At 49.9% G+C, this 16,726-nt stretch overlaps 2 protein-coding genes across 2 annotated transcripts; one reads left to right on the forward strand and one right to left on the reverse strand.

Annotated features, from left to right (window-relative positions):
- Positions 1 to 983: 983 nt before the first annotated feature.
- On the reverse strand, positions 984 to 8,661 carry ARCN1 (archain 1). The gene is made up of 10 exons (XM_042882583.1): positions 8,585 to 8,661; positions 6,880 to 7,143; positions 6,059 to 6,238; positions 5,636 to 5,841; positions 5,057 to 5,218; positions 4,294 to 4,459; positions 3,747 to 3,894; positions 3,319 to 3,427; positions 2,966 to 3,170; positions 984 to 2,487 (listed from the first exon to the last, which is right to left on the reverse strand). The coding sequence occupies exons 1-10, from the start codon at positions 8,585 to 8,587 to the stop codon at positions 2,398 to 2,400; spliced, it is 1,533 nt and encodes a 510-aa protein (XP_042738517.1). The 5' UTR covers positions 8,588 to 8,661; the 3' UTR covers positions 984 to 2,397.
- A 182-nt stretch (positions 8,662 to 8,843) lies between these two features.
- On the forward strand, positions 8,844 to 14,657 carry IFT46 (intraflagellar transport 46). The gene is made up of 10 exons (XM_042882248.1): positions 8,844 to 9,158; positions 9,245 to 9,378; positions 9,800 to 9,874; positions 9,985 to 10,078; positions 10,525 to 10,653; positions 11,085 to 11,206; positions 11,758 to 11,824; positions 12,088 to 12,148; positions 12,735 to 12,820; positions 13,249 to 14,657. The coding sequence occupies exons 1-10, from the start codon at positions 8,844 to 8,846 to the stop codon at positions 13,342 to 13,344; spliced, it is 1,179 nt and encodes a 392-aa protein (XP_042738182.1). The 3' UTR covers positions 13,345 to 14,657.
- Positions 14,658 to 16,726: the final 2,069 nt, after the last annotated feature.

A 16,726-nucleotide genomic window follows, 5' to 3' on the forward strand; every position in this document is an offset into this window, starting at 1 on the left:
CTCCCCGTGCCGTGCGCACTGCAGAGCTCAGGGCGTGCTGAAGAGGCTCCTTGTTTCAGCTCCCAACCCATCTCCCAGCTGCCATCCCCCTCTCACCCCCCCAAAAGCTCCTCTGTGAGAAGCACCCAGAGCAGCCCCACAGCTGCGGGCACGTTGAGCTGGGCAGACCAGAAGGGCCAGCCCACAGCTGCTGCTTATCATCAGCCCATCTGCAGCCAGGTGCAGAAGGCCCAGGTGCTGCAGGGGAACAGCCCCAAAGCCAGGTTCCCCTTTGGTCTTCAGGCTGCAGCACACCTGGAGGAGTAAAGGTCAAACAGCAGTGGCTGTTTTTCCAATTTCTTGCTGCCTGAATGACAGATGGCTGCTGCCCTGTAGGAAGGGGAGACTTCTCAGCCCTGCAGCTTGAAAAGAAACTTCCCTTCTTTACACACTCCTCCAGCCCAGGAGGCACAGCTGATGGCTGTTACTCAAACGCTCACTGCATTTTTAATGCTGTTTACTCGAGGAAAGCCCCATGAATATTTCAGCACAGCTCCGCCCTGCAGGTTCAGCCTTGGCAGGGGACGCAGTGGAGCCAATTCCAAACACTTCATCTCGTCCCTTTGCCATCTGCCTCCGCCTGCACTGCTGGGAAGCTCCTCAACTCCGGGAGAGGAAGACAAGAGGAAGTCACGTTCAGGAGACTAAACATTTTCTCCTTGGTTATTCCCAAACACTTGGCCATAAATCCCAGCCTGGGGCCTGGATGCTGCAGCTGGCTCTGCCTGGAGCCTTTCTCTGCAGGGACGCAGTGCCAGTGCTGCAGTGTTTGTTGCCCCCACGTCCTTCTGCAGGCCACCCCGCACAACTCCACTCAAGCCAGGCAGATTCCTTTTATAATACTCTTTTTATTTGATTAAAGAATTTGTATTCTTTGTATACACTGGAATGTGCTCTATTCCCTAGGCCATTATTGTACAGGGTTACAAAAACTGGGGTCCTGGTTTTTAAATATTACCCTCTGACAAATTTAATAAAAATGCTCCTTTGATGTTTGAACTAAACTCGACTCCATTTTAAAATCGTACAGACAAGCAACTCCTGAACACAACTGAATTAATAAGATTCATCGTCTACTTCACTACAGAACAGGGTTTGCTTTCCCTCCCCCAGAACACATCACCCCCCAGGGAAAGGATCATTTACTTCCTCACTGGCGCTGTTAACAGAGGAGAGACCGCTAACTTCTTTGGCAGAGGACCCGATGGGAACCAACTCATCTCACTGCATCTCTGGGGCACAGCGCGTGGGTTCAGGAGTTCTGAGGACAGGACACCCCTCGGATTTCACCTCCACGCTCAGCCCAGCAGCCCGTCCCACACAGCAGCTGGGGAGCTGCCCTGCAGAGCGCAGTTGGTGACTGCCCCAGCGCGGGCGGCTGGGATGGATGTAGGGAGCACAGCTCTGGGGGACAAAGTGCTGCCACGCAGGCAGAGGAGGAACAGCTCTGGGTGCTGCTCGTGCTCAGACCAACCCAGCAGGCTTTCAGGAAACCAATTCCCTCTCCTCTGCTCCTAAGCACCAAGAAAGCACAGTTTGTGCCAGGTCCTAACCCCGCTCCTACTGCGCACAGGTGAAGCAAAGCAGGCTCTGTGCACACCCGCATCCTGCCAGGTAGAGCAGCTCAGCCTACCAAGGCGCTGCCACAGCCTGAGCCAGGACGTGAGCCTTGGCCAGGGAGTTTCTGCAACACGGCAAACCTTGGGACAGCCACCCTGGGTGCTGTTCTCCCCGCAGGGCAGATCGGAGCGCTCAGAGCCGCAGCCTGTGCCACCTAAACCAACACCAGGAGAGGCCCAAAGGACTCCTGCAGATCTGGGGCTGAAACTCACTGCCGTACAGCAGGGAACACTGCAATCGGGTCTGAGCAGCGAGTCCACTTCTTTCCAGATGGAAGGGTCCAGAGAAGCACTGCATCACTGAGTGCATTACCTTTATGCCTGTTTTCATCACCAGAAGCAAGAGTTGAAGGCTGAGGAGAAATTAAAATGGCAGCACCAACAACGGAACAGTGTTTGATAATTAAAAACGGGCGGGTGTGATGTCTAAGTAGGCTCTGGGACTGAGCTCCAGTCATCTTCATGGGAGATGGGGAAGCGTCAAAGCCAGGTTCTGTGCAGAGATCTTGTTCTCCTGCTAGCCAGTAAAAATCTGCCAAAGAAATTCGTAGCCTTTCCCCCCCATGAACACGTCAATTCTCTGCCAAAAATGTCTGTGACCCAGGACACTGCAGATGGCACACAGAGCCTTGTGTCTCAGCAGAGGGCTGTGGCGTTCCAAACATTCAGAATAAACTTCGGCCTCTTTTTTTTTTTTTTTTAATTTAAAAATTTCCTTTGCAATTCCCCACAGCTGGCATTACAGGATTTCGTACTTGTCCACCAGGAAGGTGGTTTCAGTAGAAAACCTTACAGGGCTGTTCCCATCCACCTGGGTCACTTTGGTAACCTGTGGAGATAACACATACAGCAAGGTCAGCATTTAACATCACTTCCCAACACAAGAAGCATGACTTTCCAACTCTGAAACGGTCAAGAAGGACAGAACCAACCCAGAACTTGTGAATCACAAGTCAGTGTTTGCAAAAGTCTCTGGCCAGAGGATGCTGAGGTAGCCTGACAGAAGTAAAATTCACTCTGTGAAGCACTAAGCCCCTGCAGGAGCCAGATACTGGTGCTGTCTGCTCTCACTCTGACAGGCAGAGGAAGGGGCAGTCTCAAACACACTGAGTGTAAGCACAGCAAGAGATCACAACACTGTAAAGAAAAAACTGTCCACAGGGGACATGCTCTTCTGAAGACAACAGCACAGCTAAAGAACATCAAGGACAGAGGCAAACACGTGGCACAAGCACAGACAGTCTAATTGCAGCTACAGCACAGTCTGCAAGCATTCCCCGGTGAGCGCGGCTCCCAGGTGACCATACCTGTATGTTGCAATAGTTCTTTTTGGAGATGAAGGAGACCTGTACTGGAAAGAAGTCATTTGGCTGCCCTGCTATGCTGAACTCCAGGCTGCCACTCTTGTTTTTGGCATCTATCACTGGCAGGCACCACTCCAGGAGATTCCTCCGGCTGTCGTGGCGATATTCGCCATCGATCTCCCCGATCACCGGGGCACCAACACCAGACCTGGAGAAGGGAAAGAGGAGTCGCAACCCCACGTCTGCACTGAGCTGAGGAAACAGCTGTCGAGCACAGAGCTTGGCCTGACCTACAAACCCAAGAGGCTCAGGAGCTGACAGGACACACGAAGGGCCAGGCACGGGGCATCACTTACGGTAGAGGGATCATGATGACCACGTCGTTCAGCTCTAGGCTCTCCTCCTGCAACTCGTATTCAATGTTAACATCGCAGCTGTTCCCACTTTCCGATGGCCAGCAGTTAACTGAGAGTAGGAGAAAATATACAACCTTTGTAGGAAGAACGGGCTTGCAAAAGGTTACCTACTTTGAAAAGCAAAGTAAAACTCTAACCAAGAAATTCTGTCAAATAAAATCTTTGCTCTCTTTGAGAATGGAAAACAGACATTGGTAATAGCAACAGCTTTTATCCAGAGGAAGGCACAGAGAAGTCTCCACCCCTTCAACCTCACAACGCACCTCACTGCGGAGCCACCCCCGCTGCTGCAAGGCCAGGTGCAAGCAGGCAGCTCACAGATGGACACCCAGCTCTTCCAGCTGAGCTCCTGCCCACCCTGCACTCACTGGTCAGTGGAATGAAGGACTCCTCCGTCGTCTGCAACCTCCACTTCAGCACACCCACGTCACTGTTAATAGGGAACGATTTCTCCGGGTTCTTCAAACCAATCTGTGACTCTGCAGTGAACAGCTTCTTGTCCACATTCGGATGAGTCTGAAACGGGGACAAAAGCCGAGGCTGAGTCAGCCATGCGGTGACTTCAAGCCTCAGGCTGACCAGTATTTCAGACAACCCACATCCCAGTAAGACAGCCCTCCACATCCCCCAGTGCCTTCCTCTGAGAAACACACCTTTGTTCTCTATCTGGCTCAGAAGCCCTATTATAGCACACATTCTTATCAGCCTGAAATTCTGCCCAGATTTCTCAAGTGACCTTGAACCTTCTCAGCAGGATTTAGCCCAGCATTTACACTGCGGTCTGTGCTGACCACTCCCCCTTTCAATTTATTAGCTGAACAGGCCGGGCTAAGATCACAGCACACCAACACACTCAAGCATTTCCGATGTTTTGCCCCAGAGGGCAGCACAAAGATGGCACACCAATCACTTTACCTGTAATTGCACTCCCCTCTTGTCTTCATTTTCTACATGCAGGCGAATTCGTGCAAACTTTTCATCAGAGATGTGCAGCATGATCATGCCATGCAGCTCCATATTCTGTAAGCCCCCATCACGGCCACAAGTCAAGGAAATCTTCTCCTCTATTTTCATATGCACACTGGATAAGCAAGACAAGAAATCAACGTTCAGCAAGGACAGCCCACGTGAGCACATGCTCCAAAGAGCACGATGGTCCCTAACGGAACGACGCTGACAGCTCAACAGATGCATCATCAACTGAGGGGAACGTGGATCTATGAGCACAAGCCTGGAATGAATGGAAACCACATCAGCAACACAGCATCTCCATGTGCTGTTCACTCAGAACCCTTCTACCACACAGCAGAATGGCTCACAGCAGAAGAGCTTCTGATTTGCTGCACGTCAAAGAAACTCTGAATACTTGTATTCTAAGATGCAGCAGGACAGGAGCTATTTGTATCTGCATAACCAAAAAAAATGACAGCTACTTTAACTCATCTGCTGGGGGGAAAAAAACCAATGAGACACATTCCAGAAGGCATAGGAAAATTCCCCATCTGAGCAAAACAGAGGATGTTCATCTCATTCTAACTAGAGCACTTTCAAATCAAATAAGATCTCTTTCTGTTGTGGCTGTGCTTTCCCAGATTTTACCCATCATCTTTTAAAACAAAGCAGCACACAGATCACAAAGCAGCGAGAAGACTGCTTTCAGAAGAAGCATAACACCTACCTCTCCATATTAATAGGTGGTGCAAGAACTTTGGCTGCTTCTGTAGAGCGTTTGCCTACAGAAGTCATGATGTTTTCTCCCTCTGATTTCAGCTTGTCCACAAAGTTGTCCACCTCCTTCCCTTTGGCGCCAAGTTTCAGAGCTTTACTGGGACCTGACGGCCTAAACAAAAAGCACAAACATCTCCAAGTCAGCTCAGCACAGCACTTTCATCCTTCCTCAGTCTGATCCTTCGAGAGCTGTAACTTGACTGTCCCAGCAATATTAAGCTCACTTCAGTAGGACACGCAGGAGAGGCCTGACCTTCCCTATCTTCCTCCAGAGATGGAGGCATACAGATAACCCATAATTACTGTACAAAACGCTCCTTGCATGACCAGCAGAGAAAGATCTTGATTCCCACAGCGCAGCAGCACCTGACAAGCACTAACAGCACAGCAGCGCCAGCCATATGTGACCGCTCCCTTCTGCACCCACAAACACAGCAGTTATTCCAGCACCTGTTTATCCACGAAGACTCAGGAAGAAACCACGTGAAGCCCTTCAGACAGCACTGCCTGCTGCCAGCTGCACGCCTACCTGGACGGCGCTGGTGCCACTTTGGGCTTCTCTGTTTCAATGATGGTCTCTGTGATCATTGCTGCTGTTGTGCCCCCAGACACAGCCGAGCTGCCGAAGCCACCAAAGCCGGGCGCCTTCTTGCCCAGCCTCTCCGCGTCCCTCCTGGCCTGCTGCAGCTCCTTCGCCTTACGACGCATCTCCGCTTTTGCTTCACGTTCCTGAGTCTGAAGTAAAAGATGAAACTTGCTAAAGCTTTGCAATCTCAGCCTGCACTGCAGCTGATCTGTACAGCATCACCTTACAAACACTTCTGGACAGAACCAAGAGCGGGCATTTAGTGCACAGAAAAGCTGGATCTTACAACCCTTATCACAGCAGAGCAGCACCTCTGCATAAAGCAGCAGCACCCAGAGCACCTTGCACTGCAGTTCCTGCTCTCACCTCTCGGACAGCTCGGAACACCTTTTCCTCATGCGAGTCCATCTCTGTGAAGGTCCGAATTTGCGCCAAGTTCACATTCTCACGGTAGCCCAGGGCAACAATTTCATCAAAGGCAAAAATCAGGTCAAAGCAGTGCTCAGAGATCTCATTCTCCTCTAGAGCTCGACAGTATTCAGGGATCTAGGTAGGGAAAAACATTCAGAACAGATGCAGGTGTGACAATCAGCACCTGTGAAGCTCCTTTTCATTCCTTTACATTGTTGACAAACGAAATGGAGTTTTGTGACTATTTGATTTTCCTCAGCTAAAACTTACGGAGTCTTTTAGCAAAGTTTTAACTTTGTTATTCACGGGAACAAAAACAAACACACCCTGTGATGCTAGTTAGTTTTCTGAAGATCCTTCAGCTGCACAGAAATAGATTATGAAGTTAACAAAAAAGCAACTGCAACAACACATTACTTAGAAATCCATTTAGAGTACAGCTACGCCTCTCAACCGCGTATGGTGAAGCCACGTTCTTTGTAGAAGGCAGCAGCTGCTACCTAAAGAAAATAGAGAATATTTGACACTACATTTACAGCATCACCCCTTTGGCCTCCCCAGTTAAATGGCAACCACAGACTGCTCAGATATAGTTCTGAATTACCACAAAAACATTAAAGTTACTTCCAGGTCGGGAACAGGCTGCATAAAATCAACTTGTTAGGTGGAGGCAGAGCGCTCCAGCAACAGCTCACCACCAGCTTCCCTCATCACAGCCCTGTTTCAGGGTACATGTGTGAACTTTGCAGTAAGCGCCCCGACGTGCAGATCCTTACCACTCTAGAGAAGAGTCGGAGTGTTTCCAGGTCTTCCAGGATGTTGCTGTTTTTCGTGGTGATCAGCACCATGTAGAGCTTCTCCATCGGCTGATAGACGTAGCGCACACTCTCCGTTTCCACAAAAGTGTGCTGCTTCCCAGTGTTCATGAGCTTGGGGAAAGCTGCCAGCAGCCCCTCGATGCGGGTTCGGGTCATCTCCACGAACTGCCGGGAGACGATGGCCTTCCCTGCCTTTGTGCAGACAGCTGCCGCCAACAGCACCTATGGGACACACACAGCTCAGCTCTGCCCATCGCGGACACCCCACAAAGCTGACGCAGCGTTGTGTGCAAAGCAAGGATCACTGCCAGCTACCCTTTACCATCCCAATGAGCTCGTTTCTCTAACACGCGACTTCAAGCATCTTTCTGCAATCAGCACCAAGAATTTAACCATTCCACAAGCAGATCCACCTTTGTTACTCCCTGCAGACACTCTCCAGCCCACCTTCTGTGCTAACAGCATTTAAAGCTCTCAGTCCTACATTCAGGCCATGCAGCAAATTCACCTCTTCCTCCATACGCAGGGGTTTGACAAAACCCCAACAATGCTTTAGGCACAGGTCTGAACTGTTAGTTCAGCCCCAAAAGAAAAGTCACAATAAACACTTTTTGAAATGGAACATTTTTCCCCAGTGCCACATGTCCCCTAAGCCAGGTTAATAAAATATTGAGCATTATATTAATTACAGTACGTGGTTGACTCTCCTGGACATTTCACCGATGTTATCACACCAACAATACAAAGGCAGTAAGGCCCATTTACACTTTCTCATTCTCTACACCTCGACTTTTTCCTGAAATACTTCACTCACAGATGAGTTTCTTCATTAACATAGTCAAGATAAAGCAGTTTCTAAAGCTAAGATCCTTTAACTTCCCAGCCAATTTTATTCACAGCATTTTAACAACGAGAAAAGCACCAGAAGCTCTTCAGTGCATGCAGATTTCAAGCATGAAACCCAGCCAACAGCACGGCCAGCTGAGCAGCCAGCACCTGGCACAACTGCTGTACAGTGAGTGGCCACAGGGACCCCGCAGTCGAGGACATCCTGAAGAGAGCAGATGAGGCACGAACCTCCATCCCCAAACTGCTCAGTCCAGAATGGCACCACTGGTTCCAGCAGCACCTCGGCCTCTGCTATCTCACCAAGCAGCAGCGGGTCCCGTTCCGGGAGGGAAAGCTCGCAGCTCCACGTCACCCAGAGACAACGGGACGCAAATGACCTCCACCCGAGCTGCCGCCTCAGGCGGCAAGGGACGAGGCCCGGCTGAAGATGACAGCGTTCACATCACCATCACCCAGCGCACCGCAGGCCGTGTCCACCAACCCCCCGTCGCCGTAAGCGGCCCTGCCCGCCGTGTGAGGCCGGAGCACAGCCCTGCCCAGGCTGCACGGCTCGGGGGGCGGTTGGGCCCTTCGCAGAGCTGCAGCGAGGTCCGAAAGCCCCGCGGCTCCGCCGTGCACCGCGGCCCAGAGATGCGGCTCTGCGGGGCGGGCGGCCGCCGGGCCGTGGCCGAAGAACCGCAGCGGAGCCGCCGAGCGATGCGAGGCCCTCCCGGGCCTCGCGCGCTTCCAGGGTCCCGGGCCGGCCGGCAGCGGCCCCCAAGCACCACGGGCAGCGGCCTCGTGAGCGAACGGTCGGCGGTGGGCCCGCCCTTACCATGGCGGCGGCGCTCGGCTCGGCGCTCGCTCCCTCGGCGCTCCGCGTCCCCTCGGGCAGCCCCACAAGATGGCGGCGCCGAGCCACGTCCCCAGCCGGAAGCGGCGCCGCGCACGGCGCGCGGGGAGGGGCGGGGCGGGGCGGGAGGACCCGGAGCGCGGCCCCGAGGGCGGACGCCGGCAGTACCCGCTCAGACCGGCAGGGGGAGAAACCGCCCCGCGTCCGCCAGGCCGGGCCGCGGGCGCCGCTCTAGCCGGGCATGGGCGAGCGAGACAGGGTCGCCACGGCGACGGAGGGCGGCGTCATGGCGGAGCGGCGGCCGTCCGAGGGGAGCGGGGCCGGGCCGGGCCGCGCCGTCGCCTCCCCGCGTCCCTCTGCCCGGCCTCGCCCGGTGGAGAACCAGCCATACGACGAGAGCCTGGAGCTGCCGGAGACCGAGGAGGCGGTGGGGAGCGCGAACCGCCCGCGAGGCTCCCGCCGGCCGGAGCCGCCCTGGTCGGGAGGCGGCGGCCCGGGAGCGCGGCCCGGCGGCGCGGGAGAGCGGAGCGACGGCGTGGAGGGCGGCGGTAACGGGGTGAGGGGGGAACCGGGCCGCGAGGGGCGGGCGGGGAGGAGCGGAGCTGGGCGGCACGGTGAGACCGCGTCCCTCCGGCCATGAAGGAAACGGCGGCCCGGCCGGGACCCTCCGCCGCCAGCGAGGACGACGATGACGATGACGATGATGATGATGATGACGATTCCTCCGAGAGCGACTCAGAGGACGATTCGGAGGATCGCGGGGCTCCGCTGGAGGGGTGAGCAGCGGGGGGAGCCGGGAGCCCGTGGCTAAAAAGGGCTCAGCGTCATTGTGCACGCAGGGAAGCCTCTCAGTGAGAGCCGTCCTGCTTCTGCTTCCGTCACGGCTTTGGGGCACAGCTGGATCCGTGTTCGTGCCTTTGTTATTGCGCAAAAACTAACATGAAGTAATCACAGAATCACCAAGGTTGGAAAAGATCATCCAGCCCAACCATCACCAATAGCTCTCACTAAACCACGTCCCTCAACACAAAATCCAAATGTTCTTGAACGCCTCCAGGGTCAGTGACTCTGGGCAGCCCATTCCAGTGCCTGACCACTCTTTTAGAGAAGTAGTATTTCCTAATGACCAGCCTGTATCTCCCCTGGCACAGCTTGAAGCCATATAATGTCTGCATAAATTTCTCTTTCTCTCTTCAGTGACTACAACCTAGCAGATTATGACTACCTGCCAGTATCTGCTGAAATTAAAGAACTCTTTGAATACATAAGGAGGTGAGTTGAAGGTGTTTTTGCCTGCCTTAGGTTCTCCTGTGTCTCAAGGGTAAGTCTGGCAGGAAATGTCAGTCACCCACTGTGTAATAACGTTGTTTTTCTCTCTCCAGGTACACTCCAAAAACAATAGAGATTGAGCACAAACTGCAGCCTTTTATTCCAGACTTCATTCCTGCTGTTGGAGACATTGATGCCTTCCTAAAGGTACAGCATTTTCAGATATCCCCATACCTACTGCCACACAGGCTGAAGCAGCGGGTGGCTTTGGTATGAGCCTGGCAGGCAGGCTGTATAGCCAAGACTTCGGCCACAATGTCCTGTGGCAGTGAGGTGCCCTGTGCTGTAGAAGATCCTGTTGTAGACACCTAGGAGATCACATGTAGCAATGCTGTGACCTGGCTGGTCGCTTTGGTGACATCCCACATAGCACATACATAATTTGGTGCAAGGGTCCCTGTTTCTTTGTCCAACACCTTATGCGTTTCAGGTTCCGCTGTGCTAACAACTCCTATTTTCTGCTCTTTCAAAGCAGCATGCTTACAAATTCCTCCTGAACTGAGTCTGAATTTCTAACAGGGAGGCAGGGCACAGAATAGTTCCAGCATCCCCTGCTACTCCCACAGAGGATTCCTTCTGTGTTTTACCTGCAGGTCCCACGCCCAGATGGCAAGCCTGATAACCTCGGTCTGCTGGTCTTAGATGAGCCATCAACGAAGCAGTCAGATCCCACAGTGCTCTCTCTCTGGCTAACGGAGAATTCCAAACAGCACAACGTTACAGTGAGTCATGGAGGGAGAGAAGGCATGTACTGCACTCTGGCTAGAATGAAGACATTGCACTTTACTCTTTGTGGGACTATAGCAACACAACACAACTGATAACTCGGCTTTAAAAGAAAGTAACCCTTTTTGACCTATAGCTTTAAACTGAGATGTATCTAAGCCCTGCCTCAGGCGAGTTTCAGAACAGACTTAGGATCTTTTGATTTCCTTTAGGTTAAGCTTTTATTTTTTTTTTTTCTTTTTTGTTTGTTTTTATTCTCCCTACCTGGTTTTGTTTCCCACTTGCTGTTCTGTCTGAAGAAATCTCCTGAAATAAATACAACTACAAAAGTGAAACCACATGGTTCATCAGGAGTGAATGCAGGGTATTAAAAATAAAACAAAACAAAACACCACAAATGCTTCCAGGTTTATATTTTTGTTTCTAGCAGCAGATAAAAGTGAAAAGTGTGGAGAATGCAGAGAAGAACCCCAAAGCCATTGACAACTGGATTGAAAGTATCAGTGAACTACACCGCTGCAAACCTCCTGCCACTGTCCACTACAGCCGGTGAGCCACTGTGTCAGCAGAACATCAGGTCAGGGGGTGGCAGAGACCAGGAGCACTGAGCAGAATGATCAAAATGTCTCTGAGAGGGAGAAGTGCTGAGTTTCAGGGTAGTTGTGTACGTGCGCAGGATGCTGTTTCCCTCTTTGCACTTCTGTTTCCCTTTGTGCCTCAAAACAATTCTAACAGCTCCCATATGCAACATCCAACTTCTTGCAATCAATGCTCTGTAAAAAGAAGATCTGGACAAGTCAAAGGAGTCAAGACTTATTCTTTACCACGTCCTGGATTGAGTCTCAGCAGTTGCGGCACACCCTTCTGCCCAGACTTCCAATTCACAGCAGCTCAGCCTCACTCCAAAGGAAGTGATGGTTCTAGCACGTTTCTAAGCACAAATTAAAAACTTTGTCCTATTTTAATGAATAAAATGATGCTCTGCAGACATACAGATCTCTCTCAGTGGTCTGTTTCATTCACAGCAGTTGCAGTAGGAAGCCATTTCATCTTCTTGGCCTGCAATCCTAAGGTTTCTCTTTTTCCTTCTTCTTTTACAGGCCCATGCCTGACATAGAAACCCTCATGCAGGAGTGGTTACCGGAATTTGAGGAGCTCTTGGGAAAGGTATGGCATCCAAGTGTCAGGCAGTTAGTTCAGGGCACAGCATTAAAAATGATCCCACTTGAAATCTGGATTTCTCTTCCTCTTTGACCAGTTTGCACCCCGCTCAGTTCAGATTTGTTCTTCACTTATCATTTCCTTCTGACCAGCCTAAAGTCTGAATGCCTGGCTGCTGCCCAGGTAGCCCCTGTTCTCAGCTCAAGATCAGTGCGTGCTCTCAGGCCTTTGCTGTACAAGAGCAAAACTGACAACTCCTCCTTTTCCAGGTGGGCCTCCCAACTGCAGTAATGAATTGTGACCTGGCTGAATACGTTGACATGATATGTGGTAAGCAGGGAAGTTCCCTCTCTTACCCTCAGTTAAAGATTATCTGATTGTCCCTAGCACAGAAACCGACACCGAAAGGAAATGCTCAGCTGTGAGAGACACCGAGGTTTCTCAGGCTGGTCCAAAGAGGGTGTTTTGACAAACTGTAGCTTGTTGCTATTCATCTTCATGGGCTTGGGTTCTGTCTGCTCTGCTCAGCAGGCTGATGATAGTGAGCAGTCAACACTTTTAAGAGCTTAGGTAGGAAAAAAACAGAACAACTCAGTCTTGGTAGGTACACTTGGCCCTTTTGGATATTCAGGACAGTTCAGCTCTAGTCTTGCATACCATTCACTGCTGAAGACACAAGTGTACTGCTGGCCTGTCACTGTTATTAAAAAGGAGACTTTCAGATGCAGATTCAGGCCTAAGTAGTCAAGACCATTTTCTGTTGTCTTCAGTAGGAAGTGGACTCTTGTGGCAGAGATGCATGCAGTCATAGGTGAGCAAAGGCCAAGTCATTGGAGGCAGTGAGAAGTTCAGGGCTGACCTACAACACTCCATGCAGAGCAGAGTAGTCCTGTACACTTCTGCTTTTTTTTTGTAGCCATTGTGGACATCCCTGTGTACAAGAGTTGGATCCAGCCTCTGCACGTCCTTTTCTCACTGTACTCAGAATTCAAGAACTCCCAGGTAAGCAATCCCAGACAGGCACAGGTCACTCAGCTGGAAGCAAAGGACATCCAGTCCTTAAATTTGGCCTTGCTGCATTCTCTGTGTTTGTGAAGAGCTAATAAACAGTAAAGTATCATAAAAAGTGTCCATGGAACAGTTTCTAAGGTTCTAATTTCCCTAGTATCTTGAAAGCCCAGGATTGATGTTGCAATATTACACAAGGAGCCTCTGACTTACTGCAAGCCTGGCATTGTTTAGCAAACCAGCGTGAGTCCAGATGCTTTTTCCCACTAAAGTCATGGTGACTGTGCTGAGCACAGACAGAACATGGAGAAAGGGAGGTTTGCTGCTAAGCACACAGCTCATATGGTGCTGAAGTGGCTCAGATTTACAGCTACACATGTACTCTAATCTGATCTTTGCACTAATGCATTCTTCTCCTGCAGCATTTCAAGCCTCTGGATGAAGGGAAGAAGGCCAGGAGCCCTGCATCCAACACACTTCCACAGTCAGCAGAAGCAGAAGTATTAAGCTTTACTTGAAGCTTCACTTTAAAACCTCATCTCTCAGATCAGTGCCTGCTGCTGGACGTAGATATTTGACCAAAGCAACCTGTGAAGCAACACACAGCATTTCAAAGGCCTCCCTTGGATAGATACTGATGAGTTATTCTCCATTTGTAAGCAGAGTTGTACTCTTCACATTTATAGCAGACGCTGCCTAATAGCTCCATTTTGACTCATCCCCTGGGAATAAAGCATTAAACTCCCTTTTCCAAATGACAGACTCCATGTGGCACTGATGCTGCAGAGCAGAAGCTCACAGAGTGTGTGCTACAGATGTAGGAATAAATTCCATGCTCTGACACGAAATTCTCATCTGCCCAGCATGTTGCAAGGTCTGATATCCTCTGGGGGTTTGAGGTCTCCTCTGCCCTTTGTTATACAGCCCCTTTTTCTGTTCTCTACACCCTTTGCTGCTGCAAACAGCATCATTGCTTTCCATCCTTTGTACAGAAAGAGTTGGTGACAGCCAGTTAGAGTGCTCATCTGTGCTTAGGGAAAACATAGAGACCACAATAAACAGCATCTCTAAAGGAAAGATGGAAAGCATTCAGAATTCACAATATATGAAAATGAAATTGCCTATTTCTTATGTTCCATTTCTGCCACCTAAAGGCAGAAAAGAGCATGAATGGTTACCAAAAGAAAATAGTCACTGCTAAGTGAAAACACACCCATCTTTCATCTAAGGATTTCAGAGCCTCACAACAGCAGGACATCAGTTACTAGAGCAAGGATTTCAGGGCGATCCGAATGACTCTGCTACTGCAAAGACAAATTCATTTTGTTTGCAACACAGCTCTGTCCTGCAGCAAGAGGTGAGGTGAGTTCATGCTTTGTCGTCATCCCCGTGACTAATTGCTGTTGGGGTTCACCTGCACAGCACCGACCTCTTTCATTATAAGTGTGTTTCCTTCTGAAGCATCGTATGCCAGCCGTCGTCAGCAGAGACCTGAGATGCAATTACCCAGTGGCTTGTCTCAGCATAGCAAATTAGCTATTCCTGTTTACTCAGAAATTGTGAGACGGACTGGATAGCAGCATCATAAAGGCATCATAAAGCCACGCGCCTGTGTGGATGCAAGCTTTGACAAGAATGCACATCTGAAGTGCAGCATGACTTCAATTTTTCACTAAGCGCCTCTGCCCCAGAGCACCAGTTGCCATGAGATAAACAGAAGAAATCCTGCACACGCTCTGCACTAGTTCTGAATATGAGTACTTTTTAAATCACTGGGCATTCGTTGAGCTCAAGGCCTACCTACAAAATAAACTGGTCGCTTTTAAAGAGAGTCACATACAAAGGCTGTGTTTTATTTACATTCTGATCAAGCACGTGAAAGCAGGGAAAAGAGCCATGCTCGCTGTCTACAGCAGTGCAGATTTATCCCACCATCTCCTGATTCCTACATATTCAAAATAGTATTAATAGAGGAAATCTTTGCAACAAAGGATTTCTCAGGCAAGTTAACAGTTGGCAAAACAGCAACATCGAAAGGGAAAGACAGACAAAAACCTAACCCAGCAAATGCTGTTAAAGTGGGTGTGTGCACTAAGGAGACATGTAGCAACAAGGGATGAAGGAAGCTACAGAGCATTCATCCTGCATCCAAAAGTATAAAAGGAGCTGCACCCACTGGCAGCATAACCTGAAAGTTTACATGGAAAGCGGTTGGCAGAGCTGCCCATCGTAAATCAATCAGAAAGGAACTGCTGTAAGTACAGTTATTCACTTGGAACTTCCCAATGGTGAAGGCCATTTATCTAAGAACATGACATACGTACACTTAGAAAGGAAAAAAATCCCCATGGCAAAGATCCAGCATGCTATTTTTCTTAACGAGGAGGGGAAGCAAGACAAGAAGTGCAAACCAGTCCTTCCTAAAGAGCAGGGCTGCTCTAAGTATGGCCGACCAAAGCTGTGTTTTGGCCTCATCTCCTTCCCCACGTGGCCACTGAAGGCTTTCCCAAATGCTTACACTTACGTCCCCCTCCTCATTCCATACTTCCTCACTGCTAGACATTTTCCCCTTTCTTAACTAAACGGTACATAATGGGTTACATCACTCCAACTATGGAAGATGATGAAAACCAAATATGCCCCAGCTAGAAACTATTTTTTCCAACCCAGGTTTTACTGAGCTGTAAGCTGAACAGTTCTGCCCGCAGCTGTGAGACTCAAGAGGCGCCATCTGAAGAAGTACTTACAGATCCTAGAAAGCCTTATTTACAATTTCTCTGCTTGCTGTGCATGCTGAAACTTGCCTTGCCATGGTGTTTGCAGGAGAACATGACCAGTGGCATTCCTAGTCAGTCCAAATTCAAAATCGCGAGTGAAACAGGACAGCAGTGCAGCTGTGAGTGGACAGCTGGTCTCCAATTTGGGCTGATTTTAGTAATGTTTGTAGAATAAGACTCATAAGAGGTACATGAATTTGCAATGCTGAAGCGTTTGCATAAAATATCAGGTACCTGTTGAATTTGGAAGCAAAAGAACCACAAGATTCCCAGTTAAATTCAAAGCCTTGGAGACAGTTTCTTGCAGGGGCCACATTCCAAGGTTTCTGTTGCTGGTTATGCAAAACTGCTTCTCTTCTCCTGGCTACAGGAATATGTTTTGGTCCTCTCTGTGTCATAAAGCCAGGCTAATTCCTGTCTTCACTGTGGATGCAGTAGCATGTTATAAATAAGCATGAAAACTGTCCAATATACGGATCGGAGTATGGAAGAGAATAGGAAGATGAGAAATCTCCAGTCTGATTTACAACCCAATAAATGCAGTGATTCATTGCAGCAATTTCCTGTTTGCAGTCAGCCAAACTTTCCCGCCTATACAAGCGTTGATCAGTTCTCTAGTGATGCTTCATCCCTCTGATGAGAACACTGATGTTCACAGAAGAACAAACTGCTTCTTGTCAGGAAGGAAGGCAGGAGCAGGTCCTAGCTCCAGCTCGTCCTAGGCTCACACAACCTACAAGGCAAACTGGGTGAGACAGAAGGGAAATACTTATTGAGGCAGAGCAGAATAAGTGCTTAGTTAAGAATAATCTTACTTTTTGTGGCTGGGTCATTGTTAGACAGGTAAATAATCCTCTAACCCCTGAAATATCCTTTTACAGATCGCTTCCCTGGGGCAAACTGGTTACAGTCCACTAAGGGACTGGAGCAATGGCCCATTATATGTCCTTAAGCTCCAGACAACACCTACAGAGCCCCAAGGATTTCACAGCAAGAGATCTGCTTTGCTCTGTTAGCTGAGACCATGGGCAGCCATGCAAAGAAATGGGTCTGTCAGCCATGCCTCCCCCCCGTGCAGTCGTGTTTTATGATGCAGTAATGCCACCATCTTGGTACCTGACTC

The sequence above is a fragment of the Lagopus leucura genome, unplaced genomic scaffold (assembly GCF_019238085.1).
Source record: "Lagopus leucura isolate 7727_CA_CO unplaced genomic scaffold, USGS_WTPT01 Super-Scaffold_100034, whole genome shotgun sequence".
Classification (NCBI taxonomy): domain Eukaryota; kingdom Metazoa; phylum Chordata; class Aves; order Galliformes; family Phasianidae; genus Lagopus; species Lagopus leucura.